Below are 15413 nucleotides of genomic sequence, written 5' to 3'. Positions count from 1 at the left end.
AAGAGAACAATGTTAGCAGTGTTGACAGTGGAATAAACAAAGGCTTCCAATTACCATGGAGATTTTCATATTCATGAATTGATGAGATGAAATGTCACTGATTAACAAAGCACTGGTGATACAAGGATAGGACAGTTGACAGCGAGGGAGACAGTGGCTTTGAGATTTGGAAAAACGAACGGGCCAGTGAAATTAATAATGACAAGACTTGCAAGTTAATGTTGTTCCAGGAGTGAGTGAGTGAGTTTAGTTTTACGCCGCTCTCAGCAATATTCCAGCTATATGGCGGCTGTCTGTAAATAAATGAGTCTGGACCAGAGAATCCAGTGATCAACATCATGAGCATCGATCTGCCCAATTGGGAACCGATGACATGTGTCAACCAAGTTGTTCCAGGATGAGTACTAGAGGTATCTGTGGTGGAATGGAGGTATGAGCACTTGTATATAAGTATTTTCTATCTATACACACAAGAAATACTTCTGCAGGATCGCGTTGACTGAATATGAGGAAGAACATGGAGTTGAAGATCAACATGCAAACTTGATGAGCTGTTTTTCATACTGAGTGACAAGCAGCATTAGGGAGGGCCGATTACCCTCAGGTAGGCCATGATCTATATGTTGTCCAGCATGGTCACATTGATCCAGAACTGCTACTGGGGTTTGTGCCACATGACCAACTTGGGGTTGAAGGTCCATGTCATTCAACACAAGAGAGTGAGATTTCTATCTGTAAAAGCTGCATCAAGTCATCAACTGTTATATATTGTGTAGTCAAAGTCCTATGAACTTTAATGTATCCCTGACTCCACAATAATGTGCACATATTTTTAGCATCTTTAACATACGCCGAATAAGGAACAAAAGGTGTTGTAGTAGCTGAAGGGGCAGTGTTGAAGCAAGCCATGTTTAACACTACTTCAGGTGATGGAGACCAATATGTAACACCTAGTTCACTGACATTGAGAGGGAGTCCTACAAAGGACATATCCAAGGATGATGCCTGGAACCAATTACAGGCTCCAGTGGTAGCTTTGAAGGAGCTACATCATCACCTACCATGTCAAACATCAACAGCGAAGGGCCAAAGTTATGAGGGAGAATCAAGAAACAGCTAAGATACCATTCAAATATAAAACACTGTACCATGAAGATTCAGGTCTGAAATGACCTTCAGTAACCTATACTTGAGACAGCTGATGAGGTTTGGTGATTGACGTAAGTCATCACATCCCGCCTAGATAGATACATGGTCATTATGTCAATCTATAGTCCCCACATTGCAAAGCTGATCCTCCATGTTGGGGCAGTAGTGCTTTCCAAAATGAGAGAGAGGAGGAAGAATGATTGCAGGGCATCTGCTCCAAGGGAGATGTAAAATGCCCATGCAGGGTTTTGGCACAAAGCACAAGTGACAATGAAACTTGAACATATCAACAAGTCCAAAGATTTGTGTTGTCTTCCTACTTTTCTTCTACTAAATTCCATCTGCCTCTCCAGAGTTCCATAAATCCAGACAGTTCATTCCCCACTGATATAGAATATAGGCCAAAACTGTAGAGTTGTCCATGGCAACAAGGATGAATGAATTCCTGAGATGCAGAGACAAGAGCTGAATTGCGAGGATAACAGTCTCAAGAATTATTTATGTGCACTGGAAAATCAAACATTCTGAAGAGGTCATGTCCTCCAGTTTTACACCACATCATCAGCATTCGAAATAATTGCCAGCCCAGAGGCCCAGCACTGGTTGTTATTGTATTGGGCCTGCAGTTTCAAATATTTGCAGGCCCTTATGGGCTTTATTAAATTATCTGTCATTTTCTTTTTCAACTGGAATCTTTCTCATATTTTTTTGGTTTTTATTAATGTTTGGGAATCATCCATGATTCATCATCCTACGATAACTTACAGTTCCACTTCCTGGTATTTCAGGAATGCGCATAGGAAAGGCAACACTAGTCTTTAACAAATACAAACTTCTCTCTGAGCCATAGGCTTCACTAATTGATTTTGTAGAAACAGTGTGAAACTGTGTACAGTGTAGTGTATTTTGTTGTAATTGGTCTGCCTTTAACAAAATGGGCCTGCAGATTTCTTTTAGGGCCTGTAGACTTTAAAGCCTGCAGGGGGCAGCAGGCCCTGATGGTCAACTGGCAAATCAAAGTATTGCAAATACTTCACATCATGTGAGAGATGTGTCTGAAAAGAGGTGACAATCTGGTTGAGGCATCCCCTGGTCTTTGAACACTAGCTCTGTGTGTGTGATGAAAGAGTCCATCTGTGCCCACTGATGGTGGTTGATCCACTCCTGTGTAACAGGAGCATCCTGTTTCGGGTCCTCAGGTCCGCAGGATTCAGGGGTTTAACGTCACAATTACAACAAAACACAAGATTTTGTAAACAAAATCAATTTATTTCAAACTCAACAAATATATCATAGAATCAACAATCAACAAAGTTAAATAAAGAACAAAAACAGTAATGCCGCCAAAGATCCTAAGAAAAGTGAAAACCCTATTAGAAATACCCATACTATTACCCCTAATCTTAATCCAAACTTAATTCCCCAAAATAATTTTGCCTGCAAACCAAAAAATGTAATTTTCTGAATAAAATTGATATTTAATACTTATCCTGACTCATGCTCTTTTGCTTGTCTCCTTCCTCTTGTGAACGTTAGTGGAACACTTGTATCTCCTATTGAAGCTCCCTTCAATAAAAACAGACGTAAAATCCCTACTCACCACGAGTTATCTGTGTGGCCATTTTGGTGGGAAAGCGGCGCCACCATACTCCCATGCTTCACTCTCTCCGAATTATGAGCCCGACACTTTAATTTACAGGGAAATCCAAAGTGTCTAGTGGGGAGGTTGGGAGGGTTTACCTCATGAGTCAGGATAAGTATAAAATATCAATTTTATTCTGAAAATTACATATTTTTCTTTATCCTGACTCATGCTCTTTTGCTTGTAGAATCCTACGGATTTGGTGGTGGGTCAAGCTACTTCTGGATTTCATGTAGTGATTTACGTCTTGCATACCCCCCTATGGGAACTTCCTGGTAGCACTTCTTTTACTGCTAGGCTCTGCTGCTGCTGCTGTAAGCCTTCACTTCCAGCTTTCTCTGATGGGGGGACCACAATTGTTAACTTTTGGTCCTTGCTTCTGTTAACATTTCATGTGGATTTTGCAACTCCATCTCTTGATGCGAGCATCAAGTGGAGAAGCGACCCTTTCCTGTACGAGTATGTCCTTACAAGTACTGGGTCATATCACTTATGCTAGTCTGTCCTAGACTTGCATATAGACTCTAAAGCTGAACTCTCCTGAGTGTAGGCTTTTGCAAGTCATGTGATAAAAGGGCGAGACTCCGTCTCAGCGCCTTTGTGGGACTGTAAATTGTTGTGCTACAACAAGTGGGCCGAAATGGTGAATGCCAGAGCCGTCCTCGGTGGCGATGTCCCTCAGGTAGTGGTAGGCAAACACCATGTCCCATTTCCAGAAGCAGCCCTCAATATTCGTACTGATAGAGCTATTCCCATGTAGAGCAAGCGTTGACGCCAGAGCTCTAACTTCATGTGGGTTGGAGGCTCTTGGAGGATCAAGTCCTGCTGCTTTGTAGGCCCATAGTATGACAGTTCTGATCCAGCTTGATATCTTAGTGCGGAAGACCTCCGTCTGTGTTGCTGTCGACATCGAGACGAAAAGACACTTGAATTTCGGTCTCCTGGACCTGGATCTTTGTAGGTAGACTTTCAATGCTCTCACTGGGCATAAGGATAGGTCCTGCGTATCCTGTGGTCCAAGGACTGATGATAGTGTTGGGACGTGGAACTGTCTGGCTGGATGACCTGGCAGTTGATTCTTTGCTATGAATTCCCATCTCAGTCCCATATGCACGATGTTTTGATTTTCATCAAATCGTGTTCTCTCGAAGTCCAGAGCATGTATTTCCGACATCCTTGCTGCTGTTGCTAAGGTTATCAGGAACAGCGTCTTCTGCGTCAAGAACTCGAATGATGTTCTCTATAATGGTTCGTAGATGTCACTAGTGAGATGTCGTAGAACTACGTTGAGGTCCCACACCGGAGCTTTAAATCTCTGTTGTTGGTCCTCCAATTAAAAGGGCGTAGTAAGGCCAGTAACTCTGGTACTTTTGTCAGTTGCACTCGTCCTCATGGCGATAACCGACCTCAATGCCGCTAGGTATGTTGAGAGTGTTGACCCTTTTAACCGCTTCGTTTGTCTAGGTGACAAAGGTAGTCCGCCACTTGAGGATGTGTCGCTTTCATGGCTGTGAAGCCGGTCCTCGAAGCGTATGTCTCGAAGTGTCGCCACTTGTCGTCAGACAAGTTGCGTGTAGACTTGCGTAAAGCTAGTGTGAGTGCTGTCGCTGCTCTGGCGGAAAATCCTCACTTGTTCAAGCATGCCTTGTTACAGTCCACACGTGTAGCCGGAACACCTCTGGGTTGCCGTGCGCCTGCTTTGTGTGAGGATGTACTAGTAGATTCGTCCACTCTGGTAGTTGCAGGTGAGTCAGTCCTAGGTCTTGTATGAGAATAGGGAACCATATTCTCGCTGGGCAGTAAGGCACGCCCCAAGTAGTTGGAGGTCTCTCGTCTGACTGGTTTTCTGCAACACCCTCGGTATTTGAGCTGGTGGTGGAAACGCTTGCCAGGAGATGCTTAGCGTGTCCGTTGCCCATGCCCGTGCATCTGGTATTGGTGAGACGAATGTTATCAGTTGACCCTTGTGGCGAAGAGGTCTATTAATGGTGCTCCCATCTCTTGTATGATCTGCTTGAAGATCTCTGGATGTAGCATCCAGTCTGTTGAGATTGGCTGCGTTGGACAGGATAGTGCATCTGCTATCACATTCTTGGCTCATGGAATGTGGCATGCTCTGATGTGGACATTCAGGTTGACTGTTATGCTGACCAGTTGAAAGCAGAGGTCCAGAAGGTTCGCCGACCTTGTTGATCCTTCTGTGGATGTAGAACGCCACTGTGGAGGTGGATGTATGTACCGTCAGATGAGCATTCTTCAAAATGTTGGTCCAGTGGAGTATGGCGTTTATCACTGCTTTCATTTCCAGTATGTGGAAGTGCAGATCTTCTCTGCTATGGTCCATATCCCAGCTGACACATCGTTGTCGAGGTGTGCTCCCCAATCTTGGAGAGATGCGTCCACATAGAGATGCGTCTTGTACTCCGGCTCTGCTAAATAGGTGCGTCTGCGACCATCCGATCTCTGAGTCCACCATATCAGATATGGATTTAATCTGTCCGGGAGTCCGAAGGGGTCCGGATCGTCCAGTTGTACACTCACGAAGACCAGCAGTGGGCGTAGTTGTAGACTCCCTCTGCGTGTCATGTCTTGTGCTGACGTGAGAAGAACCAACAGACTCTGCCACTTCGTAGTAATAACGGAGAGAGTAGTGCTTGAGATACAAGGACTTGTATCTATATCCTTCGATCTTGAAACCCTTACCGTGTCCGTAAGGGAAATGAAGCGATGTCCGACTCTGTGACTGCCATCGTTGGGAAGTCTATATAAAGTCGTCTGGCTGCCGTCACCCAAAGTCCTGCCAACATATGTTGCTGCAAGCCGTCTGATGAATCGTCTTCAATGATGACAGGGAAGGTCTCTAACCTCGTGAAGGCAGCCAAATCACGTAGGTCCCGTCTAACTGGAATGTAATTGAGGCCTTCCTCTCTCGCTGACAGGTTGTTGTCACTAGTAACCCATTTCTTGACCTGTGAACTACGTCCGACCTCTGAGCAGTGCGTTGTCTCTCGTGGTCCAATCAAAATAAAGCATTTTGATTCCTTTGGCTTGCCGCGCTGTGACGTCACCGGTGTTGCAGAAAAAAAGGTCCTTGTAGAATCTAGTGCCGCCGTTGATATCTGATCACCTCTCGGTCTTTTCCGTAGCCTTCCGGAGTTACACGAGTGGTTGAATGGTAAACGCGCGAAATATTTCGCCGCGTAATACCGATGTAGGTAGGCTGTTTTCCTGGCTGCTGTGACTGTTACTTCAGTCCTGAAGATAATGTCGTCGCCCTTTATACAGATGATCAGCTGAAATCGTCACGTTGTCAGTACTGCTCTTGTAGACTGCATACAGCCATCTCAATGAAGCGTCGTAATTGTAGAATTAATGCTGAACTTTGTTGTAAATTCTACTCAGGGAATCGTTGACGAGTATGTAGTTACCTAGCCTTAGCAAGGCTGCTGTTGAACCACGCCAGTGAGAATATCTGCAGATTTGTACGGAAGTGAAGATCTCTATATGGCCATGAGTCTTCTAAAGTAGATATATCAATCTATGTGAATCCCGTCCTGGATTCATTCTGAAGAGCCGTGCCAGTGATGAATTCGTACAAGAGTACCCCTCTTGAACTTTATGACATGCCCTTCAGTCTGTGTGCCAACGAAGATCTTTCCCTTCTAGGGTGACGCTAGGTCCAGTCGCCCTCGTGTCCTGGTTGAATAACCTGGAAGATCTGCGTAGCGATCTGCGTGGTCGGCGTGGTGTGTCTGTATGGCGCCTTGCGTGTAAGTAATCGTCTCGTAGTCCGGGATTGCCTTCCTGGCAATATATTCCGAAATGGTGATTCCTGTGATGATCTGCGAGGCATCGTTGATGCCCTTGATGTAAGTAGTCGGCCTGAAGATCCTTTATTAGGCTCATCATCTGTTGACGGTCTCTGAAGATAGCGCCGTCCTGCGCGCAGGTTGTAGACGACATGTAGCGTTCTGTTGAGAAGCTAAGTACTGCGACGTCTCTGCGTTGTAGATGGCCTGTGCGAATGCCTTCGCGCAGGCTCGGTTACGACATGTAGCGTTCTGTTGAGTGTCTAAGTACTGCGACGTCTCTGCGTTGTAGATGGCCTGCGCGAATGCCTTCGCGCAGGCTTGTTGACGGCATGTAGCGTTCAGTTGAGAGACTAAGTACTGCGATGTCTCTGCTTCGCTGGGGATCTGCGTGGAGACCTGCTTGGAGACCTGCGTGAAGACCTGCGTGAAGACCTTCGTGGAGACCTGCGTGGAGATCGGCGTGGAGAGGAGCCGGGTGAACTGCGTCTGTAAGGCGACCTGCGGGGAGACCTGCACGGAGGTGAGCATCTCTTGGTTCGCGAATGCCGTGGTGAATCCCTCGACGATCTATGCGATGTTGAAGATGTCTTTGAGGCTGTGTCCGAAGTCCGAATGCTGATCATCTGATTTGGCATCTGGGGATAGGCGTGTCGTCCTTCGCGAGTGCCTTCGTGAATGCTGATCATCTGATTCGGCATCTGGGGATAGGCGTGTCGTCCTTCTCGAGTGCCTTCACGATTGCTAATCATCTGATTCGGCATCTGGGGATAGGCGTGTCGTCCTTCGCGCAGGCTGGTTGACGACCCGGTCGTCACGTAGCTGGAGGGCCTCTCTGAAGCATCGTCTGCGTTGGAACCTTCGCGAAGGTCCGGGTCCCTTCTGCAGGCTGGTTGTTGATCAGTGTGAAGCGCCTCTCCATCATCTCCAGGGCTGCATGAAGTCCCCCGGGTTGAATGTCTGCGGTGAGAGATGAGCTGCCCTCTCTGAGTTGGTAGCGATATGGCCCAGGGATCTCTCATCTGCCGTCAGTGTAGATACTTCGGACTGCGTAGACAACTGCGCTGACGTTACCGTTGCTGAGGCCCGCTTCTACTGGTGATGTATCTCGGGGATGATGAGTGGCGGCTCATCATAGAGTCCTCTTTCCATCATCGGGACAATCTCGGCTGAGAAAGTCCTTGTAGTCTGCACAGACGTCCCCGTAGAGCTTCTTTTTCTTCGTCTGCGATGATTGTAGAGCTGCCCTCTCTGCGTTGATAGCGATATGGTCCAGGGATCGCTCATCTGCCGCCCTCGGACTGCGTGCTGTATCTCTGGGATGATCAGCAGCGGCTCATCATGAAGTCATCTCACTGCTATCGGGACGATGTCTGCCGAAAGGCCCCTGTAGTCTGCGCAGGAGTCCCCGTAGAGCTGCTAGGCGTTGTAGGGGTGTGAGGCTTCATTCTGCGTAGAGGATGGCTTCTTCTTCTACGTCTGCATTGAGGGGTTGTCCGATGTAGTAGCCCACGTCTTCGAAGTAAAGGCGGACAACATCCCACGCCCATCCTCCAAGACACCTCCGGCAGGTCACTTGATGGTAGTAAGTTGTCTGACAGCAGTAGACAGCTCGTGAGGGACTCAGCCAGTTTATCCATGACTTGTAAAGTCACCTGGATTTGTCGGTAGTACGTCTAAGTACAGAGAAAAATTATTTATTAAATTGAATTTCTGTTAAATGCTGATAAAGATTACAGCTATAGCTGGAAGTACATGTTGTTGTGCAGCTAGGGCACAGTCAATGCGGGTTTGCAGCAGCGAACCTAAATCTACAACGAAAATAGGTTTTCATGAAATGTAAACAACTGAACAAACACGGACAATTCCGTGAATAAACAGTGCAAAATACGATTAAATATCAAACCATATTGTTGAAGAATACTAACTAAACCTCTATAAAAGTAGAATAGAGGAGAATAACTAAGTAATTAAAGGATATAGTGCCGTATAGGAGACACAGGCGCTCTCACAACCTGCCCACAGGGCGAAGAAGGAGAGAGTGAAGCATGGGAGTATGGTGGCGCCGCTTTCCCACCAAAACGGCCACACAGATAACTCGTGGTGAGTAGGGATTTTACGTCTGTTTTTATTGAAGGGAGCTTCAATAGGAGATATAAGTGTTCCACTAACGTTCGCAAGATGAAGGAGACAAGCAAAAGAGCATGAGTCAGGATAAGGAAAAATATAAAAAATTAACTACCTAAAATTATCTAACCCAAATTTTATTTCTTCTTTAAACTAAAACTGAAAGAAACTTAAAACTCTGCTTGCCTAGTCTACAGATACAACAATGAATTTCTCACCTTTGTAGCCTCTGTAAGACTCCAGAGTGAAAAATAATCTGCCCTTTTATACCCTTACCTACAACTCTAAACCAATGAAAATCATGCTCTAAAAATTACTCAATAAATGCCTACAAAAGAAAGGTTCAATAGGCTAATCCATCTGCTCATGAGATGCTCCTGCACTGGTCCATCCCATTGCATATCAATGGGGAGATTCATACTAGGCACATGCCTAGTGGGTCCTTATCCCTCAAGAGCTAAACAGACCAGCCCACAGAAGCCTAAGCCTGATGTATTTTTTAAGCCTAGCCTAGCCTAGGCCTTGCCTAACCCTACCCAACCCTGAATACAAGCCTAATTTCTACAAGGAAAATAACTCTACCATTACATTTGACCTTTCTTAAGATCTTTGAAAAGACAAAAAATAGAAATGGGATTGATAAAATAATTCTAATCTCTTTTCATTATTCACCATGTCCACTGTTCAAATTCAGGTATGATGTAGTCCTGGGCATAGGGCTGAACAAGGGGAGGCAGAGGTGGCATCCTTCTCACAATACTGATACACCTATCAGTTCCATCGTACAGAGGTCTGACTTCAGTGTCCCTTGGTGTCCCTGGACCAGACATAGGCATTAAAAGCTGCTCCCGTGCCATCCGCACAATGAATTCCCTCGATTGTTGGGCCAATTCCCTCGGTGTCAAGTGGCAGTTGACTTCCACCTCTGGTGTTTCCTTTTCCTTCGCCTGGATTTTGTGTTTTAGCCTCAGGTGATGAGGTCTGTCCTCGACCGAAATCTTCTTCCACATGCTACGCATGAGAACAGTTGAACAAAAGTTGAATGTTACTTCTTCACGTGGCGCCTCTGGGCCCTTGCTGATGAAAATGTGCCAGAATTACAAAATTCACATGGTCAGGAGTCATGGTCCTCTTCAAGCTCATCAAGCTCTGCTTGAGTTACACAAATATCTAAGATGTCGCTCATCTGTACAGAAGGGATGAACTTAACACAAGAATGTCATAGGCATTTCTTATTCTGAACACTAAGTTCTATAATGCTATAGCCCTTATGAAACCTGTTTCAGTTTTTCTTCATGATTGCTTATGTTGAGCCACCTACGGAACCATGGCCATGGTTACTCTCAGTGAACTCATTTATGCAACCCTTCCTCCTCACACCTGGTCTATCCAGATACAAGCATTGCCCTAAATTAGCCTGATGAAAATTTTAAGGAGAGTATCTTTGGCGTGGCCTGACAGTATGTCCACCCAACATGTTCGTTTAACTTCCTCAACATCCACATCAATATCCTCAAGACCAGTTTCCACATGATGTTCATGTTGAGAGCACACACTACTGGATCCATCAGCTGAGCTATCACTTGCAGGTTCATCAAGCCAAGCATCAGGAGTTGTCCTCCCTTCATATGCCTTCAAGTGATCTACATGTATAACGATAGGCTTTGCAATTGTACTTCTCTGTACCTTCCTAATAATCTTGTATGGTCCTATCCATCCTAATGATAAAGGGCGATCGGCAGTAGGTAACTGCCATCTCCAAACAAAGTCATCAGCAGGAAAACTTCAATGTTTTAAACTTCGATCATAGTATTTCTTTTGTCTGGAGGCAGCGACTTCCAAATGCTGTTGCGTAAAAGAAAAGCAGTGATTCATGTTGTGCTGTAGCCAATGAAAATAAGCAACAGGACACAAGTCGGTTGCGACAGAGGTGGTTTTCCCACCATAATGTCCAGAGGGCAAGATATTTCATGTCCAAATAAAAGGAGGTATGGAGAACATCCAGTACTTTCATGAACTGAAGATCTATACGCCATTAGAACTTGAGGAAGATGATCACCCCAGTTATTTTGGTGGCTATTAGCAAACGAACTTAACATTTGCTTCAGGGTTCTGTTAAACCGTTCAACTAATCCATCTGATTGCAGTCGATATGGAGTTGTATGAGCTTTTTCTATGCCCAATTTGGAACACATTTCAGAAAACAGGAGTGATTCAAATTTTCTCCCTTGATCTGTGTGTATTTGCATGGGACATCCAAATGCTCATGAGATGCTCCAGCACTGGTCCATCCCATTGCATATCAATGGGGAGAAGCATACTAGGCACATGTCTAGTGGGTCCTTACCCCTCAGAAGCTAAATCAACCAGCCCACAGAAGCCTAAGCCTGATGTATTTTTTTAGCCTAGCCTAACCCTGTCCAAACCCTGAATACAAGCCTAATTACTAAAAAGAAAATAACCCAACCGTTACACCAAGATTGTAACAAGTGAACAAGTTTCAGGTAAATAGGCAATCAAGTGTTAGAGGAATGTAATTAACAATTAGCAGGCATTTCTGCAGAGGCAGACAGTATGTTTATGATTTTAGGATAGTTTGAGGGTCTGTTACCCTTTATCATGGAACGGGAACAACCACTGAGAATAGAAGACAATGTAACAATTGCTTGTGTCAAACTAAAAAGAGTGAGAAAGGACCATCATCAGTGTATGAAATAAGGCCCGTCCGACCGCCTGAGACAGTCTAGGTTTCTGACGGACGGTCTAAATTTACAGCTAGCCAGCCCGATGGACTGGTAAATTTTGTTTAGATGTTCCATACATCTGAGTAAATTCAACATATTTGGTCTGGTCAAATCCCTTTTGGGCTGGTAACATTTTGAAGTTACCAGCCCTGAAGTCTGGCTGGATTTTTGGCTTATTTCACACACTGCCATCATACGAGCCTCCTCTCTCTTATCAGAAGAGGGACATCCTGGATACAAAGTTAGAGCAAGTTTCTCCACCTATGCGTCCAAGGTGACAGACTCATCATCAGTCATTGTTAAACTGTAGAAAGGCATGTGTTACCAGGCTGAATATGGATCCATTTGGAAAACAATTGATGTACTGTTGTTTGGTGTAAAAAATATGTTAATCTACATGAAAAATGGATCCAAGGCAATAAAAGTTCATGACTTGTAACAATGTAGGTCTGGCTGCAAAGAAATGGTTTTGGGAAGGTGGTGTAGTGGAAAAGCCAGATACTCAGCAAATGGCAAGCTCATCCAGGTTCTCTTAATCTTTATGTAGCGTGGAGTAAAACCACATATCGTGATCACACAGTGAATTAAATAAACATGAAGCCTTTGGGCATATGCATCATGAACAGAGTTTGGATCAGGCGTTTCAATTTGAAGTTTGAGTTCAAATTCTAATTGTGATGTTTGTGGATAAAATAAATGTTACCCATGTAGGTAAGCAAATTAGCTTGGCTATTACATTCAATGCTTCTGGATATTTATTGTCAATCCTAACCATGGTAATCTCTCTCACAGTACATACAATACTGTCTTTCAAACACATTGATTCATACTGAAATATTTACTTACCAGCCTGCTGAATCCACCATATATGACAGCTACACCCCCGGGAACATCCGACACCTGATCAGAAACATAAAGCAGTCGTCCTGTCAACAACAAATTCAGTGATGACAACAGAGAAAGGTTCACGGTAAATGAGCTCTGCAATGACTTTGTGATCTTAGTATGTAAGCTTTGTCAATGGCAAAACTTTCTTATGTTCGACATAAGAGAGAGACAGTACAATACATGAGATAGGATAAGTTTAAAAATATATAATTTTATACTCATCCTGACTAAAAATATATCATTTTATACTCATCCTGACTAAAAATATATCATTTTATACTCATCCTGACTAAAAATATACTACTGGCCAAACCCATCAAAATCACTTTTGGATTCCCTGTCTTTGTGTCTCTGAGAATATGCTCATTGGTAACTGGTGAATTCGTCTTCATCCAGTGCTTTGCAACATCTACTATATGCACAGTGAGGGTCCTGCACTGTCCAGTTACATGAAGCACTGACTTTCCTTTTCCTGGATTTCTCTTCCTTTCTCATTCTGATTGTACTTTGTTAAGAAATTCACAGACAAATATCATATAAAATAACAAAAAGTCCATAGAGACTTTGTATTACCTAATGGAAAAAAAGTTTGTCTTTATTCCACTGCGACAAGAAAGAGAGTGACTTTAGTAGGGAATAATGTGATCAGCCAAGGCAAGATGCACACGTTGCATGGGCTTGCATGACTGCCTACAACAATAGATAAAGCTGGGGTATACTCGGATGAGGTGGCACTAAATGCTGGAATCTTTTGTTGAAGGTCGAAGCTCACGGCAACGGTGCACAACGTGAGATAGGATATGTTTTGAAATTTGAAATCCTCCTTAATTATTGAACAAAGATTTCAACTTGTTTCATACAATTCAGGTCAGGATCCAGTGCCGCTATAAGGCTCTTGAACAAACATGTCAACACCTTAGAAATTGTCTTAAAGTTAGCACAATTTACAAATATACCTTTGGACATGGGAATAGAGTTGAACAATGCTCTCACTGTTACACACTGTACCTGATAGGGACAGTGGTATGCTATATTTAGTCTTGTGCTAGATTTAGAAACATTGTATTGATTTGTGAACTTTGACAAGTTTAGAATACAATTGTTAATTACATCACACTCCCTTGTCGTTTGTTGGTTTCATACCAAATTCTGGATCAACTTGGGAATCAACATACTTTTGACAGTACTTTTCACTCTAAGTAATGACGAACTATTATAGCAGTTGTGAATCAATGTGAGTGAGGCTCTGCTTTGAATACCGTGTTTGTACTGCTGGGAAGTGTGTGCATAATAATAGTCTTTCTCACGTAATAACTCAGAGATCAAGGCAATATTCTCTTCACAAAGTATTGATATCTTCTTAATTTCAGCCGCCGTGATGTTGATGGAATATTGCTAAAAGCGGCGTAAAACCAAACTCAGTCAGTCAGTCTTAATTTCAGTTATCCCACCCAGAATAATGTGAAAAAAGAACACAGTTGCAACAAAATCATCTAGTGGATAACCATGTCCTGCTTATCCAGTTTCTACAAGAATAAGACTGACTGCATCGAACAGCTTCTTCTTTCTTTGGATTTATTGCGTTAACTGTTGAAAACAATTATCTTTCTACTCTGACTAAAAGTGTACAAAGCATATGAACCTGAGCTAGTCCTTCAATGTTGTTATAATCATATGATGCCAGGACTTGGTTTGTGGCTGGGTGGATCTGATCAAGTGATCCCTGGTTCACCTCCAAGATGACAGGTACTTGAACATCAGACCAATGGTGCTTAAAGGCATTGAATCTCTGGAAATAGACAAACATATGATAAGAATACACCACAGCGTCTGCCAAACATTCATTCATCTCTGTTCCATGGTAGGACTTTACACACCAAGTGACATAGTTTGTGACATTCTTATTTTCACCTGTATTGTACTATAATCACATTTCCATCAGTCAGAATACAAACATAAAGCTGTAAGTAGGTACACCATGCTTGAACAGGACAAGGTAGGTGCATCAGAACTGTACAGGACAAGGTAGGTACACCTCACCTGTACAGCAGGAGGACAAGGTAGGTACACCATACCTGTACAGGACAAGGTAGGTACACCATACCTGTACAGCAGCATAAAAAGGTAGGTACACCATATTTGTAGAGGACAAGATAAGTACACCATACCTGTACAGCAGCAGGACAAGGTAGGTACACCATACCTGTACAGCAGCAGGACAAGGTAGGTACACCATGCCTGTACAGCAGCAGGACAAGGTAGGTACACCATACTTGTAGAGGACAAGGTAGGTACACCATACCTGTACAGCAGCAGGACAAGGTAGGTACACCATACCTGTAGAGGACAAGGTAGGTACACCACAACTGTAGAGGACTAGGTAGGTACACCACAACTGTAGAGGAGAAGGTTGGTATACCATGCCTGTACAGAAGCAGGACAAGGTAGGTACACCTTACCTGTACAGGAGCAGGACAAGGTAGGTACACCACACCTGTACAGTACAAGGTAGGTACACCATACCTGTACAGGACAAGATAAGTACACCATACCTGTACAGGACAAGGTAGGTACACCATACCTGTACAGCAGCAGGACAAGGTAGGTACACCACACATGTACAGTACAAGGTAGGTACACCATACCTGTACAGGACAAGATAAGTACACCATACCTGTACAGGACAAGGTAGGTACACCATACCTGTACAGCAGGACAAGGTAGGTACACCATACCTATACAGCAGCAGGACAAGGTAGGTACACCATACCTGTACAGCAGCAGGACAAGGTAGGTACACCATACCTGTACAGCAGCAGGACAAGGTAGGTACACCATACCTGTACAGCAGCAGGACAAGGTAGGTACACCATACCTGTACAGCAGCAGGACAAGGTAGGTACACCATACCTGTACAGCAGCAGGACAAGGTAGGTACACTACATACCTGTACAGCAAGCGGGACAAGGTAGGCACACCACACCTGTACAGCAGCAGCACACAAGGTATACACCACACCTGTACAGCAGCAGGACAAGGTAGGTACACCATACC

At 44.1% G+C, this 15413-nt stretch overlaps 1 protein-coding gene across 1 annotated transcript in view; it reads right to left on the bottom strand.

The window, feature by feature from the left end:
* The window catches only part of LOC124282143 (dnaJ homolog subfamily C member 13-like), a 303611-nt gene that overhangs the window by 235665 nt on the left and 52533 nt on the right, over positions 1 to 15413 (bottom strand). Inside the window, 2 exon segments of the mRNA XM_046718113.1 lie at positions 12318 to 12371; positions 14002 to 14148. Of these exon segments, the coding sequence (XP_046574069.1) occupies positions 12318 to 12371; positions 14002 to 14148 (201 nt within the window).

This window comes from Haliotis rubra, unplaced genomic scaffold (assembly GCF_003918875.1).
Source record: "Haliotis rubra isolate DU_JTF1 unplaced genomic scaffold, ASM391887v1 Scf293, whole genome shotgun sequence".
NCBI classification, from domain to species: Eukaryota; Metazoa; Mollusca; class Gastropoda; order Lepetellida; family Haliotidae; genus Haliotis; species Haliotis rubra.
The sequence above is the reverse complement of the archived record's forward strand: the minus strand, read 5'-3'. Positions and strand labels throughout refer to the sequence as shown.